The 22,360-nt window shown below is 40.2% G+C and overlaps 1 protein-coding gene across 1 annotated transcript in view; it reads right to left on the reverse strand.

The window, feature by feature from the left end:
• Nucleotides 1–17,988: 17,988 nt before the first annotated feature.
• LOC309817710 (carbonic anhydrase 5B, mitochondrial-like) overlaps nucleotides 17,989–22,360 on the reverse strand; it is a gene marked incomplete at its 3' end in the record, with an annotated part of 193,620 nt that continues 189,248 nt past the window's right edge. The window contains exons 4-5 of the mRNA XM_082646972.1: nucleotides 19,020–19,217; nucleotides 17,989–18,020 (exon numbers count right to left, since the gene is read on the reverse strand). Of these exons, the coding sequence (XP_082503098.1) occupies nucleotides 17,989–18,020; nucleotides 19,020–19,217 (230 nt within the window). The remainder of the gene's footprint in view (nucleotides 18,021–19,019; nucleotides 19,218–22,360) is intronic.

Consider the following 22,360-nt stretch of genomic DNA (forward strand, 5'->3'; position numbering starts at 1 on the left):
CTTGCCTGCCCTCCCCTCTCCAAGACCAGGCCTCAGGAGAGCATGTTTCCTCGGTGTGAAAGAGGGGAAGGAAGAGAGGGCTGTGGGAAGGAGCAGCTGTGTTCCAGCAGTCAACATCTGTGTGTGTGAAGGACTCTCTAGGAGGTCTGCCAGGCCTCTATGCTCCAGCTGGTCCTACCACAGTACTGGAAACCATCCACACAATGCTCGTTGCTACATGCTATAGGAGCCAAGCATTAACACTTTAGCTATAATTAGATCCTCAGACCCCCTTCTACTGAGATAGAATAGGCCTCACACATTCCAAACCTCTTCTTCCTCAAGGCCACATACTCATTCTTCCCTTCACTAAAGTGAGGCCTAGCAAAAAGATAAAATTATCATGTTTGGTATCTCTAAGTTACATTTCTCTTCAATTTAGTATTTGTACTTTAATGAATGCTGAACAACCAGTATATGCAAAAAACATTGTTGAGTCCTAAAATGGGCTTAAAAATGGCCAAGATCCATTGGCTGATAAATAGATAAACAAAATGTGATATAACGACACAATTGGATATTCGTCAGCCATACTAAGGAATGCAGAACCTGAAAAATATTGTAGTTAGTGATAAAATCCAGGCACATAGTATGATTCCATTAATAAAAATCTCTGGAGTAGTCAATTCCATGGAGACAGAAAATAGATTAGTTGACATCAGGAGTTGGAGGGTGGAATGGGGAGAGAATAGTGAGTGACTAGAAATGGATCCTCCTGCCTTAGTGAATCGTTTAGATGACTGCTGCCCTTGATCACAACCTCATGAAAAATCCTGAGCCCAAACAAATTTCTTGACTCCTGAATTCCTGACCCAAAGAAACTGTGTAAATAATCAATGTTTATTGTTGTTTCAAATTGCAAAGTTTTGGGGTAATCTGAGCTAGATAACCAATACCAGAGCTTTACCATTACATACAAAGTTCTTCTTAACGTGACCACCACTTTGCTTACTCAACACATCTTCTAACCCTTTTTTCACCTAGTCTGTCTTGTCCCAGCCCTAATAAACAGTTCTATTTTCCTGAAAGATGATTTATCATTTCCAGACTTTACCCTATTGCTTCCATCTTGTGTATAGTCCCTCCCTTTTCTGGCTTCGCAATATGCTACTCATCTTTCAAGATCAAACTCCTATGTCATCTCAGACAGAGTCAGTCCATCTTTATGTCACTTCCCTCCAACCAGAATTTTAATGTCCCATACTAATTGTGTGTTTACAGTTGGTGGCTCCCACTGACCTATAAAATCCTTCAAGGCAGATGTTAGATATGTCTTATTTATCATCACATCCCTAGTATCTAACATAATACCTGGTAAGTATTACCAGGTAAGGCCTTATTTGTGTTAACTTTAAAATGAGTGAATAAATGAAAGAGTTAAGAGTGCAGTGGGGAAAACAACTGTAGATGCAGATAAATGGGTGAACTGGCCTTGAGTTTTGATATGTTGAGCTTGAGGTGATGGTGATACACTTTAGCACAGGTCTTCTCAACTTTGGCACTACTGACATTTTGGAATAGATTATTCTTTTTTGTTGGATGTGGAGAAGTTTTCTATGCATTATACAATGTTTAGCCTTGGCCTCTACCCTCTGCATTCTAGTAACAGCCCTTCACCCACCCTATTTATATTATATATATATATATATATAAACAAAAAAACTTAATAAGTTCATAGAGTTCAAGTCTCCATCCAATGGATCCATACTATACAAAGCTGCTTATTTTTGAAATTAAGACTTGAAAAACACAGGAAAGCTTATGAATACCTATTCCCTAAAAGTGTCCAATTTGACTGAAGAAGAAAGTGAGATGTTCTCTTGTGCTTATGTGAAACTCAGCCTTCTTTTGCGGTATGTGGGCCTCCCACTGCTGTGGCCTCTCCCGTTGCGGAGCACAGGCTCCGGATGTGCAGACCCAGCGGCCATGGCTCACGGGCCCAGCCGCTCCGTGGCATATGGGATCCTCCCGGATTGGGGCACGAACCTATGTTCCCTGCATCGGCAGGCGGACTCTCAACCACTGCATCACCAGGGAAGCCCGAAACTCAGCCTTCTTGATACTTCTCAATATACCATTACTTCTCTTCCAGCCCTGCCTCAGTGGCTGCCATTTTCACTGAAGCAGTGGAGCCCTCTATAGTTCCACATATGATAAACCCAGAAATGCTGACAAATCTATAAATAGTGAGAAGGCCTTTGCAGAGGCCCCAACTGTCGTGAAAACTATGGGGTAAGGAAACCAGCACAGAAATGAGTCAGGAACCTAAAGGGAAGGCTCACATCCACCATCAAGCTTGAGTTTTCTCACTGGCAATAGGGGCTTCTAAAAATAATATACAGAAATTGCCTTTTTAGTGAGTAACACCTCTGTATTATATCTATTACATCTAATCCTCACCAAAAATCAACAAAGAGAATATTCCTGTAACGATTTACAGATGAGAAAGCAGTTTCTGAAAGGATAAGTGACTTGATGCAGGTCACATAGCTTTTTGTCAGAGTGATGACATACCCAATTTTATTGATATTTTCTTTGAAACCTAAGCTTTTTCTGCTTTCCTTCTCTGTCTCCAGTCCTGTTGTTGTAAAGGTCAGATGAGATAATAGGGTGTAAATCATGATACCAATGTAAGAGATGAGGATGATAAACGTCCTCTTACCTTAATTATAAAAGTCCTATGTGTCTTTTGAGGCCTCTTTCCAGCCCACGTCACCTTCTCTTTGAAGCAGTGGTTCTTAAGCTTTGGCAGGCATCACCTGGAGGAATTGTGAAAACACAGTCTGGGGCAAGCCCAAGAATTTGCTTCTCTAACAAGTTCCCAGATGCTTCTGATGCTGCTGGTTGGGAGCCACACTTTGAGAAACGCTGGTCCAAGCATCACTCAAGAACCACGCTCAGAGTCAACCCTCTCTGCCTCCACGTTTGACGGCAATTTGCTGCGGTAACATGGCACCTCCTTGTTCTGTCTTGGTCACTTAGTCGCTTCATCTTCCTCCCGGACAAGACTGTAAGTTACTTGAAGGTCGGGACCACAGTTTCCTCACACCTGAGTGCCAAGCACAGGGCATCTTAGAGCAGTTGTTTAATACATGCAGAGTGAAATTCTGGAAAGTAATCTGATGAATATGTTTGTTATATAAATGATGCACACGTTAACCTTTTCAGAGATTTCCATGGTTTGTTAACGGGCGGCAGTATCTTAAAACCAAACGAATGCATTTCTAATGACGTCCCTTTGAACAATGTTGAAGGGATATAGTTTGAGCAAACAGCTACTGTGACAGGTTGGCTTTTTCTGGTCTCCCTGCCCCTTCAACTCATCAGGATGGCTTTGCATACCTTCCCAGCCTCCAGTGGCCAGAAGTTTCAAGTTAGGCCCTAATCTGGACACATGATCACGATTTTCTGATCACAGAACATGAAACATTACAAAAGGAAGGCTCATTTAAGTGGCAAGTGAACGTGGTCCAAAGCTAATGTACACTACTAGATGCGTGTGTCTCCCTATTCGCATTCCCATCCATTACGTTTAAGGAAAAGTCCTTTCTGCCTGCAGCATTGCTGGTGAATGTGGAGCGACAGCGTGAGCGGGGTCCAGCTGGGACTGACCTCCATCAGGGGGCGTGCGACTCACTCTGCCACAGGAGTCAACACCCATCGCCGCCGACAGGTGACAGCCGCGGTCTGCCTAAAGCCTTGGTTTTCGCTTCACAAGGATTTCAGGGCCCGGAATCCTTATTGTTTATTCTGAGACCAGGCTTCTCACCTGCCTGAGAACTCAAATCCTCCAATACTACCACAGCCTCAGAGCAAATGTGTTGAGACTAAGAGAGCTGATAAAAGGCTGGAAGGGGCTTCCCTGGTGGCGCAGTGGTTGAGGGTCCGCCTGCCGATGAAAGGGACACGAGTTCGAGCCCCGGTCCGCGAAAATCCCATATGCCACGGAGCGGCTGGGCCCGTGAGCCTTGACAGCTGAGCTTGCGTGTCCAGAGCCTATGCTCCGCAACGGGAGAGGCCACAACAGTGAGAGGCCCGCGTACCGAAAAAAAAAAGGCTGGATCAGTGCACATCAGAAAATGGGCTCTCTCTCATAAAAAGAACAGTTTTGGGGACAGCGTATCACTACATGATTTGTCTAGAAATTTCTGGGTTTAATCAATTTAGACACTGTCAACTGGAAAAACAAACACACAGTGTGAGAGTTAGGTTTTTTAATGGGACAAAATGAGGACTACACCCCGGGAGACATCATCTCAGGTAGCTCTGAGAAACTGCTCCAAAGAGCTAGGGGGAAGGTCAGTATATATGTGATTTTGGTGAAAGGGCAGTACATGTAATTGAGCACATATATTTTGCATAAGGTTTCTGCTAGTCTCATGAGGGTTACTGCTAGTCATGAGGAGCAGAGGTCATCATGAAGGATTTAGTGCTTTTCTAGATATGAGGAAATACAAGAATTGGGCTCTTAAAATCTTGTCCTGAAAATATCTAACTACCTGAAGACCTATTCTGCAGTTTTTCCCAGAGCACAAGTGCCTCATTTCTGATCTCCACACTGAACTCCTTTCAGGTGGTGTTGAAAATCAGCAGCTGCAGAGGGTCATGATTTAATCCTCATAGAGGTAGATGACAAGTGCCAATTTGTAGGTGACAACATGAACCAGTAAACTCAAGTGAAAGGTTTTTATTGGCTCCTGGTGATGTCACACAAGGCTGGGAGAACTGGTTTTCTAGGTGTGAAGCTTCTTCATTCCCTGAAACATCTTCTAGAAAATGCTCTGAGGCCTTTCACCTCCTGCCCAGTCAGGGCCTCCAACTCTAACTGGTTACTAAAATTTCTCCAACATACTCTTTATAAACAATGGAAAATCCCAGAAATAAGAACGTAAAGTGGGAGTGAGGAAAGTAAAGTTTGTCTCTCCTGGGCTGCACATGGTGATAAGCTGGGAGTTTCTTTGTGCAATATGGTGCTAGGGCCCCACTCCAGAGCTTCTGATTAACTGGTCTTGATGCAACATGGGCAGCTGGACTTTTGAAAGATCCCCAGATGATTCTACTGTTCAGCCAAGAGAGAGTCATTGTTAGATGAGAGCCTTTTCTCCTGTGTTAATTAAATCCTCATATCCACTAACTAGATTAAATTACTCATATATTTTAATTTTTTTAATTTCTATTTTATATTGGAGTACAGTTGATTAGCAATGTTGTGTTAGTTTCAGGTGTACAGCAAAGTGATTCAGTTATACATATACATGTATTTATTTTTTTTCAGGTTCTTTTCCCATTTAGGTTATTACAGAATATTGAGCAGAGTTTCCTGTGCTATCCAGTAGGTCCTTTTTTGTTTTCTATTTAAATACAGCAGTGTGTAAATGTCAATTCCAAACTCCCAGTCTATCCCTCCCCCCCACCCATCCCCTCTGGTAACCATAAGTATGTTCTCTATGTCTGTGAGTCTCTTTCTCTTTTGTAAATAATTTCATTTATAGCATTTTTTTTAAGATTCTGCATATAAGTGATATCATACCATATTTGTATTTCTCTGTCTGACTTACTTCACTCAGTATGAGAATCTCCATTGTTAGATGTGAGCTTTTGCTTCTGTGTTAATTAAATCCTCACACCCACTAACTAGATTATATTACTCATATATTTTAAATAAACCCTAAACCTAATAAAAATATTAGCAGAAGTTTAGAAACTTGATTAAAATCAAGCATAAAGCAAATCAACTATTTTCCCCCTGGAATGGACACCATTAACTGTGCTCCGCAAAGGTTAATATACCAACATACTCTTTACCTTAGTCATTTTTGAGTTAAGTGCTTGTATTTTGACCTTCAAACACATCCTGGTTGTCCAAAAATAAGTCAAGTAGAATTTCGACTTTTGAGCAACCTGGCAATTTGTTTTCATCAAATTTCTTTAAACCTCTATAGTTGATAGTATTCACTGTTTCTATATGTTGCCTAAATTCTGAAGTAGATGGCTTTTAATACAATTTAGATCAAGTCTATATAAAGGCTAATACACAGGTCCCACAAATGTAGGCAGCAACCTGGGTGAATCAGATGAAATCTCATTTCCTCAACCAGCCTATGCAAGTCCACCACCTTAGGTTATTATGGTTACATTTTCATATACTGTTACATTCGTTAATTCTCCTGGACATTAAGACATCTATACCTCTCAAGGTTAGGCATTGTTGCAGAGTTGTAATGGAAAGACCAACGCTTTGGGATGATAGAAGCTGATTCACCTCCATACTCATCAGCTGTGTGAACTTAGGAAGGTTTATCACTATCTCTAAACTTCACTTTGCTTGCCTCGACTAGGAGGTGATAACCACTATAGGAGATTTGTTAAGTAAATGGGATAAACCTATAGTGTTCCAGTAAATGCTTAACAACTTATTCTTATGTAGGGAAAGCCTGGGTTTGTAGAATTTGTTGATTTACATAGTGAAAATAATTCTACCATGGGCAATTACAAGATACAAATGTGACATCAACATGAAGTTGGAAAGAGGTATGCACTGTCTGGGGTAACCTATCATAAGGTATCTAAGACACAAATGCCTGCCTAGAATATAGCAAATATTCACAAAATATTACACCCCTTTCCCTACTCCTGACAGGAATATTTATGTGGACATAGGACTTTGACATTTTTGAAGCATTTCACATACACTATCTCAAATTCTTGGAAGCACATTGTGAAATGGGCAGAGTGGCTATTATTTCTATGTTTTATAGGTGAGAAGCCTCAGGCTGAGAATTGGAGCAAGTTTCCCAAGGCCACAAAATTAGTAATTTATAAATTGGGTGTGGCATGCAGAAAAATGGCCAAAGATATATGTATCATAATCCACATGACCTATGAATTTTTTATGTTACAGAGCAAAAGGGAATTTAGGTTGCTAGTGGAATTAAGGTTACTAAATCAGATGACCTTATCTGAATACACCCAATATAATCATGAAGTCCTTAAAAGCAGAAAAGAAGGGAAGAATAGTCAAAGGGAAATGTGATTATGGAAGAATGGACAGAAACATACAGTGTTACTAGCTTTACAGATGGAATAAGAAGCTATAAGCCAGGGAAAGTGACTGATTTCAGAAATGGAAAAAGGCATGATAACAGATTTTTCTCTACAGCCTACAGAAAGGAACACAGGCCTCCGAAACTTTTGTTTTAGTCCAATGGAACCTATGTGGGACTTCTGACCTCCAGAGGTATAAGATAATAAGTTTGTGTTTTTTGAGCTGCTAAATCTGTGGTAATTTGTTACAGGCTTCCTCATTTCTTAAGTGTTAGCTCAAATTCTGTCTACTGAGGAAGGCTTCTTTTTCTTGCTCTTTCTAGGCCTTGCTTTGTCCTCTGAGAAACCGTAATACCTGGGATGTAGCATTTACCAATTGGTTGTAATTCTTACCATACTTGTCAGCCTTGTCTATCACCTAAGGGCAAGATAGTATTTTCATTAGTTTTGCTGAGGAACCAGCATGGTTCCTTCACAAAAGAACAGAGAAATGAATGACTGACATTAAGAATAGTACTGACTTCATTACCACCAGAAATCATGGTGCTGAACTGTCAATGCTGCAGGGAAATTAAAAGTATCTCTTGGTAGCTTCTGGAGCTACCTACAGAGAGCCAGTTTTCCCATTAGTCACCAGAAAGTCTTTCCCTTAGAACAGCATGTTAGCCTATTTAAAGAAGAAGGTGAGTTCTGCCATAAAAATGAAGAATAACAGCTTGGGAATGGGTTCAAGGAGCCCCAGACTCTAATGCCACCATCTTTGTCTCAGCAAAACTCTTAAATGGATTTGAGCCTTTATGCCAGTCACTTTATTTACACTGTGCTTGATGGAGGAAATTTTCACATACTGAGGAATGGGGAAGTCATTCTGTCTTATACATGATTTGGAACATCTTATGTGCTGTCAAACATGCATTGTACATCTGCTTTAACCATTAAATACAAGAATGCATTTAAATATCAAAGCAATGTTGCTGTAGTTCAGGCATCCAAAAGCAAACTGAAGGGCCATTGTGGATGTGATTCAAACACCTTCCTGCATCAGTGAAAACTTGAATTTTCTGAACTGTACAGATTCAAGGATACCACCAGCTGCTCTCAAAACAGTATCTGCTAGCAACTGTCAGCTGCAAACTTATGATCTCAAAGTCTCCCCTTGTCACTACGCAACCATTTCTGACTCCAATCAATTCTTGGATAACAAGCACCGTTACTTCTTGCCAGCTCCTAACAAGCACCGTTACTTCTTGCCAGCTCCAGTTATAATTCTTGACAAAGAACTATGTAATTTTGTGGCTTTTACCTATATAAGCCTTGCCTATTTTGTAGTCTGCTGAAACACAATTCAAGTGCTTCTTGAATCTGTGTCTCCCAGGCTATAGTTCTCAGTTTGGCTAGAATAAAACTTTCTTCTATTCTTATTATTGATTGTTTATAATTTCCATTGACATGTGCATTTTTCAAATGTGAGAATTACCAGTTCTGTGCTCAGCTAACTTTCAAAGCTTCAGAAAAAGGAGTAAAAGAAATATGGACAGGCCTTGACTACTGTCACATAGTTAATACACTGAGAGCAGATGTGATCACGTGGTAAAAACCAGGGCTATGTAGGAAAGTTCACAGTCACAGAGAAGTGAAAGTGAATTGTGTCACTTTCTATCACATGACAGCCATGTGGCATTGATGAACTCACTGAGCCTCTGTTTCCTCATGTGTGAGATGGGGATAATGATGTGTCTCATTTATTGATCACTCCCAATGTCATGCACCCTGTTCTAAGTCCTTCAGTGTTATCTTTATTTTATAATTACACAGCTTGTCAGTGTCAGAGTCAGGACAATTATGTAATTTGTGAGCCCAGTGACCTTCTTCAAAATGGCTAAGGATTTCAAGATGGCAGCATCAGAATATTAGACCAAGAACAGGACCCTTCTAAGCACCAGGTTCCTATGTGACTCTTGGGTCACTTACAACCTCACAACAAAGGAAGAAGTAAAAATATTTCTGTTGCAGATAATATTATCTCATATATATAAACCCTATAGATTGTACAGAAACTGTTACAAGTGATAAATTCCGCAAGTTGCTGAAAACTTGTCAAAACACAAATATTGGTTGCATTTCTGTACACTGAAAACAATTTGAAAAGAAAACAATTCAATTTACAATAGTATCAAAAATAAAATACTTAGTGGCTTCCCTGGTGGCACAGTGGTTAAGAATCCGCTTGCCAATTCAGGGGACACGGGTTCGAGCCCTGGTCCAGGAAGATCCCACATGCCGTGGAGAACTAAGCCCATGCACCACAACTACTGAGCCTGTGCTCTAGAGCCCACGAGCCACAACTACTGAAGCCTGCGAGCCACAACTACTGAAGCCTATGTGCCTAGAGCCTGTGCTCTGCAACAAGAGAAGCCACCGCAATAAGAAGCCCACACACAGTAATGAAGAGTGACAAGCCCGTGAGCAGCAACTAAGACCCAGCGCAGCCAAAAATAATAAATAAATAAATTTTTAAAAAATAAAAATAAAATAAAATACTTAGGAATAAACTCAACCAGGGAGATGGAAAACTACACTTAAAACTACAAAATATTATTCTAAGAAATGAATGAAGACACAATTAATGGAAAGATATCCAGTGTTCACGTTCATGGATTGGAATATTTAATATTGTTAAGATGACCATACTACCTAAAGCAATCTACAGATAGACTGCAATTCCTATCAAAATCCAAATGATGTTTTTTGCAGAAATGGAAAAGTAAATCCTAAAATCTATACTGAAACTCTAGAAATCCTAAACAGCCAAAAAAAAAGAAACTTGAAAAAGAACACATTTGCAGAGCTCTCACTTCCTGATTTCAAAATTTATTTACAAAGCTACAATAATACAACAATGTGGTGCTGGTACAAAGACAGATATAGCAATCAAAGATTCAGAATAAACAGTCCAGAAATAAACCCTTATATATAGAATCAACTAATTTTCACAAGACTGTGAAGATTATTCAATAGGAAACTTATAGTTTTTCTAACAAATGGTGTTTGAGTAACTGGAAATCTATATGTAAATGTATGAACTTGGATCCTAATCTTACACCATATGCAAAAATTAACTTGAAATGGATCAAACACCTAAACATAAGAGCTAAAGCTATAAAACCCTCAGAAGAATAAAAGGGAAAAAGCTTTATGATGTTGGATTTGGCAGTGGTTTCTTGGCACAAAAACAATGTTAGATAAAATGGGTTATACCAAAATTAAAAACTATGTGCATCAAAGGACAGTATCAACAGAGTGAAAAGGAAAGCCATGAAACACTTCATAAGGGGTTAATATCCAGAACATAGAAAGACTTTTACAACAAGATAGCATTTCAAATCCATTAAAATGGTATTAAAAAAAAAGTAGCAATGGGACTTTGGACAAGTTAGGCAACCTGATCCCTTCTATAAATTGGGGATAGCAATACTACCTCTTACCTAAATCTACCATGTAACCTTGTTCTGAAGATTAAATGAGAAATTATTGGACTAGTCCCCCATATGCAATATTCAGGTCATAATGTCAGTTATCATCACACTCTTCAGATTTTCTGCGATGATCTTGAATGACACTTAAGATCAGAAACACCTATATAAGTTATCATATTAGCAGTGCTCTTACCCAATGAGGAATGAAGGTTTCATCCTCTGACACTGTGGTCATGTGTTTCGATCAAGCCTTATGAATGCCTTGGAGACCTCAAGTTTTGGGGCTCTTCCTCCTACATGGGCTTATATTACATATTCTCCAGGGGGCTGAGCTCTCAGCCACATCTTGCAACTCTTCTCTCCTCAGAACTTTACCCACTATTCCTTTGATCTCAGGACCTAGTCTTGGGGCAAGTCTGTTTGGAGTCCTAGGAGAAGAAATGAGAAGACTGACAGACTTACTTGCACATAAACGGGGGCACCAGGCCAGAAGCCAACCTGCTAGGCTTGGGACCCACTTCTGGTCTCGCTACGCACTGAGAGACTTTGGGCAGGTCACTTACCATGTGTCCTATTTCTTATAATAGTCTTTATTTTAAAGTATATTTTGTCTGTATGAGAATTGCTACTCCAGCTTTCTTTTGATTTCCATTTCCATGGGATAACTTTTTCCATCCTCTCACTTTCAGTCTCTATGTGTCCCTAGGTCTGAAGTGGGTCTCTTGTAGACAGCATACATATGGGTCTTGTTTTTGTATCGATTCAGTCAGTCTATGTCTTTTGGTTGGGGCATTTAATCCATTTACATTTAAGGTAATTATTGATATGTATGTTCCTATTATCATTTTCTTAATTGTTTTGGGTTTGTTATTGTGTGTCTTTTCCTTCTCTTGTGTTTTCTGCCTCGAGAAGTTGCTTTGGCATTTGTTGTAGAGCTGGTTTGGTGGTGCTGAATTCTCCTAGCTTTTGCTTGTCTGTAAAGTTTTTAATTTCTCTACCAAATCTGAATGAGATCCTTGCTGCTTAGAGTAATCTTGGTTGTAGCTTTTTCCCTTTCATCAGTTTATGTATGTCCTTCCGCTCCCTTCTGCCATGCAGAATTTCTTCTGAAAGATAAGCTGTGAAACTTATGGGGATTCCCTTGTATGTTATTTGTTGCTTTCCCCTTGCTGCTTTTAATATTTTCTCTTTGTATTTAATTTTTGATAGTTTGATGAATATGTGTCTTCTCATGTTTCTCCTTGGATTTATCTTGGATGGGACTCTCTGTGTTTCCTGGACTTGATTGGACTATTTCCTTTCCCATAATAGGGATATTTTCAATCTTAATCATTTCCAATATTTTCTCAGTCCCTTTCTTCCTCTCGTCTTCTCCTGGGACCTCTATAATTCAAGTGTTGGTGCATTTATTGTCCCAAAGGTCTCTGAGACTGTCCTCAATTCTTTTCATTCATTTTCCTTTACTCTGCTCTGTGGTAGTTTATTCCACTTTTTTATCTTTCCAATTACTTATCCGTTCTTCTGCCTCAGTTATTCTGCTATTGATTCCTTCTAGAGAATTTTTAATTTCATTCATTGTGCTGTTCATCATTGTTTGTTTGCTTTTTATTTCTTCTATGTCCATGTTAAACATTTCTTGTATTTTCTCCATTCTATTTCCAAGATTTTGGATCACCTTTACTATCATTATTCTGAATTCTTTTTCAGGTAGGCTGCCTATTTCCTCTTCATTTGTTTCATCTAGTGGGTTTTTATCTTGCTCCTTCATATGCTGTGTATTACTCTGTCTTCTCATTTTGCTTTACATCCTGTGTTTGAGGTCTCCTTTACGCAGGCTGCAAGTTTGTAGTTCCCATTGTTTTTGTTGTCTGCCCCCAGTCAGTAAGGTTGGTTCAGTGGCTTGTCTAGGCTTCCTGTTGGAGGGGACTAGTGCCTGTGTTCTGGTGGATGAGGCTGGATCTTGTCTTTCTGGTGGGCAAGACCACATCTGGTGGTGTGTTTTGGAGTGTTTGTGAACGTATGATTTTAGGCAGCTTCTCTGCTTATGGGTGAGCTTGTGTTCCTTTCTTGCTAATCATTTGGCAGGGGGTGTCCAGCACTGGAGCTTGCTGGTCGTGGTGTGGAGCTGGGTCTTAGCCTTGAGATGGAGATCTCTAGGAGAGCTCTTGATGATTGATATTATGAGGGGCTCGGAGGTCTCTGGTGGACCAAGGTCCTGAACTCGGCTCTCCCACCTCAGAGGCTCAGGCCTCACACCCAGCCGGAGCACAAAGGCTCTGTCAGCAACACTGTTCAGAATAAAAGGGAGAAAAGAGAAAAGAAAAAGAAAGAAGGAAAAAATAAAATAAAGTTATTAAAAATATAGTTTTAAAATAAAAAATAATTAAAAATAAAAAAGGAGAGAGCAACCCCACCAATAAACAAATCCACCAATAATAACAAGCACTAAAAACTCTACTAAAAATAACGGACAGACGGAACCTTAGGACAAATGGTAAAAGCCAGCCTATACAGACAAAATCACACAAAGATGCATACACATACTCAAAAAAAGAGAAGAAATATATATATATATATATTTTAAAAAGGAAGAGAGCAACCAAATCAATAAACTAATCTATCAATGATAATAAGGTCTAAATACTAAACCAAGATATACATAAATCTAGAAACAAATTAGGCACAGAAAGCAGACCTCAAGTCTACAGTTGCTCCTAAAGTCCACCATCTCAGTTTTGGGATGATTTGTTGTCTCTTCAGGTATTCCACAGATGCAGGTACATCAAGTTGATTGTGGAGATTTGGTCTGCTACTCCTGAGGCTGCTGGGAGAGATCTCCCTTTCTCTTCTTTGTTCGCACAGCTCCTGGGTCTCAGCTTTGGGTTTGACCCTGCCTCTGCTTGTAGGTCACCCTCTGGCATCCATTCTTCACCCAGTTAGAAGGGGGTTAAGGGAGTGGCTGATTAGGTGACTCTGGCTCATTCAGGCCTGGGGGAGGGAGGGGTACAGAATGCGGGGCGAGCCTGCAGCAGCAGAAGCCAGCATAACGTTGCCACATCCTGAGGCGCGCCGTGTGTTCTCTCAGGGAAGTTGTCCCTGGATCACGGGACCCTGGCAGTGGCGGACTGCACAGGCTCCCAGGAGGGTAGGTGTGGATAGTGACCTGTGCTCGCACACAGGCTTCTTGTTGGCGGCGGCAGCAGCCTTAGCGTTTCATGCTGGTCTCTGGTATCCACGCTGATATCCGCGGCTCGTGCCCATCTCTGGAGCTCGTTTAGGTGGTGCTCTGAATCCCCTCTCCTTACGCACCCCGAAACAATGGTTTCTTGCCTCTTAGGCAGTTCCAGACTTTTTCCTGCACTCCCTCCTGGCTAGCTGTGGCGCACTAACCCCCTTCAGGCTGTGTTCATGCCGCCAACCCCAGTCCTCTCCCTGGGATCTGACCTCCAAAGCCCGAGTCTCAGCTCCCAGCCTCAACCCTCGGGCTGGTGAGTGCCGGTTGGCACCGATCCTCTGTGCGGCAATCTCTCCACTCTGCCCTCTGCACCCCTGTTGCTGCGCTCTCTTCCATGGCTCCGAAGCTTCCCCCATGCCACAGCCCGTCTCCACCAGTGAAGGGGCTCCTCGTGTGTGGAAACTTTTCCTCCTTCACAGCTCCCTCCCAGAGGTGCAGGTCCCATCCCTATTTCTTTGTCTCTGTTTTTTCTTTTTTCTTTAGCCCTACCCAGGTACGTGGGAAGTTTCTGGCCTTTTGGGAAGTCTGAGGTCTTCTGCCAGCGTTGAGTAGGTGTTCTGTAGGAGTTGTTCCACATGTAGGTGTATTTCTGATGTATTTGTGGAGAAAAAGGTGATCTCCACGTCTTACTCCTCCATCATCTTGAAGGTCCTGCCTAGATAATTTTTAATTTCAGTTTTCATGGCTTCTACTTCACCATAGATGATTCATAAAATTTTAAATAAAGCAGCTCGAAATATATACACACAAATTTAAAAATGCAAAAGAGTTATTTTTTTTCTTGTTCACATAATTCTACTGTTAATTTTATCTGTATTTTGGATACATATAATTAAGAAATAATATTCCTAGGATAGAAAATTGCCTTGCTTTCTTTTAATAAGTAGAACCTGCAGCTCTCCAGTTAGGAGAGGAAATCCTTCCCCAAGGAAATATTCCCTCTTGTACATTGATATTTTTAGCAGTTTCTGAAACCCATGATTATACCAGTTAGATAAAGCAGGAGCTAGAATTTTTAAAAGGATTCCACCTTTAAGGTGGAATATGCAAGATAGTAAATGTCTTTTTTTTAATTTAGTGTAGCAATGCTTTATTATAACAAGAATTGCAGCTGAGAGGGTTGCTGAGTGTGAATGAGTGGGGTAAGAAAAGTGAACCAGTTTCTGAGAGAAGTTACCACATTATATTAGTCAGAGTTGGAGGATTTCAATGTAAAATTCATTAATGCAAAAAGCATTTTGAAGTTGTGTCATGTGTCACTAAATAAAAATACAAATTTGTACATAAATTGTAATATGAGTTCAGGGCAAAGTGAGTGTAATAAAGTCTGTACTGTCTCATTTAGTAGTTTGCACCTTGCAAACTCCTAAGGAATTACTCATCTGCCTGTATGTGCATTTTTGGCATGTCATATGTATATATTCATAAAAAGTAAACTTTTGAGTCCCCCAAACTCTTAAAATTTGTACGGTCAGGTAATTTAAGACATGTTATTTGAAACAGGGGTTAAGTAGTAACACATATTTGTAAAGTAGAACTTTAAGACGGAACGAGAGAATTGACTCTAAGTATTGGAATTAACTTCAATTTAAAAATTCATATTTTTCTTTTTCTATGTTTTATAAACTATCTACAATAAACATATTTTGCTTTATATTATCAAAAAGATAATGCTGGTCTTCCCTGGTGGTGCAGTGGTTGAGAGTCCGCCTGACGATGCAGGGGACACGGGTTTGTGCCCCAGTCCGGGAAGATCCCACAGGCCGTGGAGCAGCTGGGCCCGTGAGCCATGGCCGCTGAGCCTGTCTGTCCGGAGCCTGTGCTCCACAATGGTAGAGGTCACAACAGTGAGAGGCCCATGTACCAAAAAAAAAAAAAAAAAAAAAAAAGAGATAAGGCTTATTAAAAATAATAAAGACATGTATGGATCAAATTGCAAAATTATTAACCCTAAATCAAAAATTCATTTTGGAGCACGGAGAGGCAGGAGAAAATGATATTAAGTATGTCATCCTCACTAGTTCTTTATAATTAAGTTCAGGGGTGCTATGGCTAGAGATTCCTCATATGATATGGACAGCTTCACTGTCCGATCGTTCTTCACTGTTCTGATCGTTCAAGGTTTTCTAAAACTAGCTTAAATAATCTCAAATATGTGGTAATAATTTTAGGAAAGCAGGGAATATTGTCTAATAAAATATATATTAACTGAAACCCACATTTAAGTGACAAGCATTTTTTAAAAAAAGAAAAGATGGTTGGTAATTACTTTTCTCCCCAGCTTTATTGAGATATAACTGACACATAATATTGTGTAAGTTTAAGGTGTACTACGTGTCCACATTGATTTTATACAATTATATATTAAAAATGATTAATATCATAATGTTAACAGCTGATACCTGAATCACACCCTATAATTACCATGTCTTTTTTTGTGGTAAGAAAATTTACAATGTACTCTCTTAGTGATTTTCAAGAATATAACACAGTATTATTAAATAGATCATTATGCTGTACATTAGATCCTCAGAACTTATTAATCTTATAGTTGGAAGTTTGTACTCTTTAACTAACTTCTCCCCATTTTCCACATCTCCCAGCCCCTAGTAACCACCTTTTACATCCCTGTTTCTTTGTGTTCAGCTTTATTTTATTTTTTTTAGATTTCACATATAAGTGATGGCATACAGCCTTTGACTTTGTCTGACTTAACTCACTTAACACAATGCCCTCAAGGTCTATCCATGTTGTTACAAATAGCAGGCTTTCCTTCTTTCTCATGGCTGAATAATATTCCACTGTGTGTGTGTTTGCATGTGTGTGTGTACCTCACCTCTATCTAATCATTGATTTATACTTAGGTTGTTCCATATCTTGGCTATTGTGAATAATGCTGAAATAAAAATGGGAATGCAGATATCTCTTTGATATCCAATTTTTATTTTCTTTGCATATATACCCGGAAGTGGGATTGCTAGATCATATGGTAGTTCTATTTTTAATGTTTTGAGAAGCCTCCACACTGTTCTCCATAGTGGCTGCACCAACTCACATCCCCAGCAACAGTGCACAAAGGTTCCTTTGTCTCTACACCCTCTCCAACCCTTATTTTCTATCTTTTTGATGGTAGCCATTTTAACAGGTGTGAATAGCTCATTTTGGTTTTGCATAGTATTTCCCTGATGATTACTGATATTGAACACCTTTTCCTGCACCTATTGGCCAATTTGATGTCTTCTTTAGAAAAACTGTCTCTGTGGTTCCTCTGCCCATTTTTTAATCAGGTTTTGGATTTTTTACCTTTGAGTTGTTGTATGAGCTCTTTGTATTTTGGGGGATATTAATTCCTTTTCAGATATATTGCTTGCATTTTTTTTTCTTATTCCATAGGCTGCCTTTTCCCTTTGTTAATGGTTTCCTTTCCCGCTCAGAAGCATTGTTTTAAGTGACAAGCATTGTTTTTTCCTCTTGGCAAACTCCTTTTCATCTTTCAATACCCAACACAAATGTCCCCTCCTTAGTAATATCATCGTAGACTCCTCTGACCAGTCTACATTACACCCTCCTCTGTGGTCCCACAGCACTTTTAGAAACACTTCTTCAAATCACACTTGCTTTATCATTTTAATGTGTGCTTCTGTCTTTGAACTCTGGGAGGTCAAGAATCGAGTTGTTATTCCTAGCACCCAGTGCAATGTCTGATACATGGTTGGCACTTAGTAAGTGTTGAATGGATAAATAAATCAATGAATGACAAAATACATACATGTTATTGGGTGACCACAAATATAAAAGGCCTTTTTCTTGCCTGACTAGCCTTTTGCCCTGTACAGGTTGACCCTTGAACAATGCAGGGGCTACGGGTGCCAACCACCTTGCAGTTGAAAATCAGCATATTTAACTTTACAGTTGGCTCTCCTTATCCTTGGTTCCGCATCTGTAGATTCAAGCAACAGCAGATGGTGTAGTACTGTAGTATGTAGTTATTTTTTAAAAACCCATGTATAAATAGACCTAAACAGTTCAAACCTGTGTTGTTCAAGGCTCAACTGTATTGCAATTTTATCATTTAAAATCTGACTAAATAGTATTGCTATTTAATATAAAAGTTATTTGTAAAGTCAGCAAGCAGAGGAACATTACCACATATTCAACACACACAGAAAATAAATTTCTAGCAAAGTTTTAACTTCATGTCCTATCTTCTACATCAGTTATAGAATCTATACACAGAGATACATGTATTAACAGGAAATACTGTTTATACTAGTAGATGGAAATGTGCATAAAAATGAAAAGAGACATTTTTCATACACTCAAAAAAGTCCAAGGAGGATCCAGCAATCCCACTTCTGGGTATATACCCAAAAGAATTGAAAACAGCATCTTGAAAAGATATTTGTACACCCATGTTCATAGCAGCATTATTCACAATAGCCAAAAGGCGGCTGCAACTTGAGTGTCCACGAACAGATGAAGGGAATAACAAAATGTGGTATATACAGCTGACCCTTGAACGACACGGGTTTGAACTGCGTGGGTCCACTAATATGTGGATTTTTTTCTGAAGTAAATATTCCAGCACTACATGATCCCCAGCTGGATGAATCCAAGAATATGGAGGAACTGCAGATATAGAGGGCTGGCTATGAGGTATACTCAGATTCTCAACTTTGTGGAGGGTTGGTGCCCCTGACCTCTGCGTTGTCTACGGATTAACTGTACATACAATGGAATATTATTCTGCCTTCAAAAAGAAGGAAATTCTGACACGTTACAATACGGATGAACCTGGAAACATTATGCTCAGTGAAATCATCCAATCATAAAAAGACAAATACTGTATGATTCCACTTAAATGAGGCACCCAAAAGTCAAATTCATAGAAACAAAAGGAAAATGTTCATTGCCAGGGGCTGGAGGGCGGGGAAAAATAAGGAGTTATTATTTAATGGGTACAAAGTTCTGAGGATGGATGGAGGTGACAGTTGCACAACAGTGTGAATGTAATTAATATTACTGAACCATATACTTAAAAAAAGGCTAAGAGAGTACATTTCATGTTATGTGTATCACACAATGAAAAAAAGAGTCCAGTGAGTCCCGTGCCACTACTAACAAAAGAGGTCCCCTCTCCCATGGAGGCCTCGCGATGTGGCCTGTGCTGACATGAAACTGTCCCTTTAACTCCAGATGAGCCCACAGACAGGTCTGGCTCTCACCTGAGTTATCTGCAGAGTCTTCAAGTTCCACGAGGAAAGAGTACCCGTTATTCCAGACGCGGAGGCAGGTGGTCGGGTCGTAAGAGACGGTGAGCGGTTCTAAGCCAGGATCGTAGACACTGTCCCTCCACCGGTCGTTGATGGGCGACTGGCACTCACCCCCCGGGACCAGGTCCACGCTCTCCCAGAGAGGGTGCACTAGGAGAAAGCACATCAGGTCTGTCCTCGAGATGACACTAGCTGAAATCCCCCTGCGGGGATGATATGGTCCCATGTAAGCGTGTATGCTGGGTTCACCTCTTACGTGAGCCAGCTGTGAGGATTAGGCAGTCATCCTGCAAAGCCTGGGTAGAATGTTACAATTGCTAAGGCCCCTGGAGTCCTGCCACATGGATAGCTATGACACTGTATATATTAAGGTGTACACGCACACTCTGTCCCACAAGGGTGCTGATGACATCACTGACGGTGATTTTTCTACCAAAGAGTCAAGCGCCAGGTCTTTGTGGCAAGTCCCTGATAAATCTCAGGAAATTTCTTATAACAAAGAAAGAGCTATCCACACATAATGGATAGAACACACATGTATAATTCGGGTGGTCCAGCTCTCTGCCCTTTAGAATCAGCACGGATGGGCAGAACCGAGACCAACAGGAAAGCTGGACAAAATATGAATCAAGATAAATCATTACCAGCGACCCTCTGCACCTCACCCCACCACGGAGAATGAGTCTGAGGACTGGCGAAAGTGACAAGGCAGCTGCTGCCCAGTCAAACCCCCCTGTGCGTGGCAGGGTCACTGGCACTCCACTTGTCGTAAAAAACAAGCTTGCCTCTGGTTTCCTCTTACAGAGGAGACGGTTCTCTTCCTGAGATAGCTGCCCAAAGCAGGATCTTAACCTTGGATTTTTTGGTACAAGTGCCCCAGCGGCATAGACACAGAGCGCTCCAAGGCAGTTTCTGGACCAGTGGTTCTCAAAGGAGGGAGCGATTCTGACCCCGGGGGACATTGGGCAATGTCTGGAGACACTCTCGGTGGTCAAAACTGGAGGAGGGTGCTACTGACATCTAGTGGGTAGAGGCCGGGATGCAGCTAAACATCCTACGTATATAGGCTGGGCTTTCACAGGAAAGAATTACGTGGCCCCAAATATCATTAATGCCAAGGTTGAGAAATCTTGGTCTAGAGCAAAAGGCAATAGGCAAACTCAGGGCATTTCCTTTTTTTTCCCCCCCCCGGCTCAAGTTTTTCGTATAATGCGGTAATCTCATCTCTAGAGAGGTCCTTGCCCAACGTTTTGGGTTTTCTCCCTTAGTGTTAAATAACTTCTGAACAACAAGAACTTACTTTAGAGAAGGAGGACTTTCTGTTTCAGAAATCTAAAATGAAAAATGCATATGAATTGGTACAATAGTCATATCGTTATCAGATTAGAATGCAAGTTTCTTGCAGGGAGGAGCCATACTTCCCTCCCTTTTTCTTAAGTCTCAGCTTTTCCATTTGTAAAATGATCATCCTAAAACCAAGGTTATGGGGTTATTGAGATGATTCAATAAAGCAATACACAGTATCTAACATTACAGATGTTAGTTTCTGCAATATCTCTACTTACTGCCCCTGTTGGGTTGCAGACAGGGGTAGGGGGCAAATGAAATGTTAAAAAATAAAACTCATAGCTTTGATATTAAATGGTCAATCTTACTAGCTAAGTGGCTAAGTTACTTCTCTGAGTCCTATTTTTCTTCTCTACAAAACAGGAGACTAACTATACCTTCACAACAGTAATATTTGGGGGATTAAAATGCACATACAACAGTACCTGGCTCTGACAAACACTCTGTAGATGTATCTGGTACTTGTTTAATATAATAAAATACTGGTTTGATATATGTGACCCAAACTAAAATTATGTTCCTATCTATCTACCTATCTATCTATAGAAAAATAGAAGCACTGAAGTCCAAATGTATATTCACACTCTGCACTCAGGACTGTAAGTAGTTAAGAAAAGGAAGCCATTGTCATGACTGAGTAAATTTAGGTCCTTGGAAGCCACACACTTTCAAATCTAAATGGATCTTTAGATAACAAGAACTAACTAACAGACAAGATGAACAGTCATCATTTACCACTGCCAATGTTACAACAAAACCAGGGATGCTATTTTGTGTTATCACTGAGAAATATTCAAGAATCGATATCATCTTACAGTTCAGAAAATACTGCCCTTAAAAGACTGAATTTTATGGAAGACTGAATTTGGCTTTCTTTTTTCCTACAATACATTTTTCCTTTTGAAGTATGGATTATCTTATGTCTAGCACCTAAAATCATGTCTAAAAGACTATGGACCCAGAATTGAAAGTAAGAAGTTTTGTTTTGTGGTCTTGACTCTGCTAACCAGCTAAATACCCTTGGGCAGGTCATTTAACATTTCCATGCTGAGTTTCAGCCTCTGTGAAATACATGCAGATAAATCTGCATAATGGTGCTTTAAGGATAAAAATGACAGAAAAGATTAGACAATCCTTTGAGAAAGTTAAAAAAAAACCAGATAAATATGAATTACATAAGGAATTAGTAAACCCTAAAATGTAAGATGACCCCTATAAGCTGGTCTTTTTTTTTTTTCCAATAGACATCCAAATGGCTGGTTCATTTGGGTTGGTGCCTAAACACTTTTAAGGTAAGCTACTGTTGTAGACTGGAATTTATGCAAAAGAAAAGATGCAGAAGTAAATGGTAAATTAAACATCAAAAGCAGAGTTATTCAGTTCATTGATTCCCAGGCTGCTTTTAATTCCATTGGTGACTTTCTCTACTTGGCATAGTATAAAACTAGAATTTATGTATCCTTTTCCAGGTGCTTCCACTTGCCCCATGTTTGGCCTTTGTGTGAAAGCACAGCACCCACTTCTTCTTGCTTTGATGGAAACTATGGGATTCTTTCCCTGGGAAGGCTCTAGTGAGGACAGGCATCATAGAGAACTAGAGAAATGGGTAGAGATGCTGGTAAAGACTTGCTCCTTCATTGACCTTGGTATGTGCCAGGTAGTTCTGATGGGCAAGTAAGCTGATCACTGCAGGCATCCCTTAGATAAGAAAAAATAACCTGGCAAAAAGGAAGGGAAGAGAACTGATGTGTGTGATCCTGGAAAATCTTTATCAGAAGTCCAGGCTCTTGTTCAACTGGTCCAAAAAGATTTTCAGTGAGGAACACAGAGGGACGGACACACACACACACACACACACACACACACACACACACGCTGAGGCTGAGGAGCAGAGAACAGAGAAGCAGTTTATTCAGGGCAGAAGCAAAAGGAAACAGAAACGAGTG

Source organism: Grampus griseus, assembly GCF_964374135.1.
Source record: "Grampus griseus genome assembly, chromosome: Y".
Taxonomy (NCBI): Eukaryota; Metazoa; Chordata; class Mammalia; order Artiodactyla; family Delphinidae; genus Grampus; species Grampus griseus.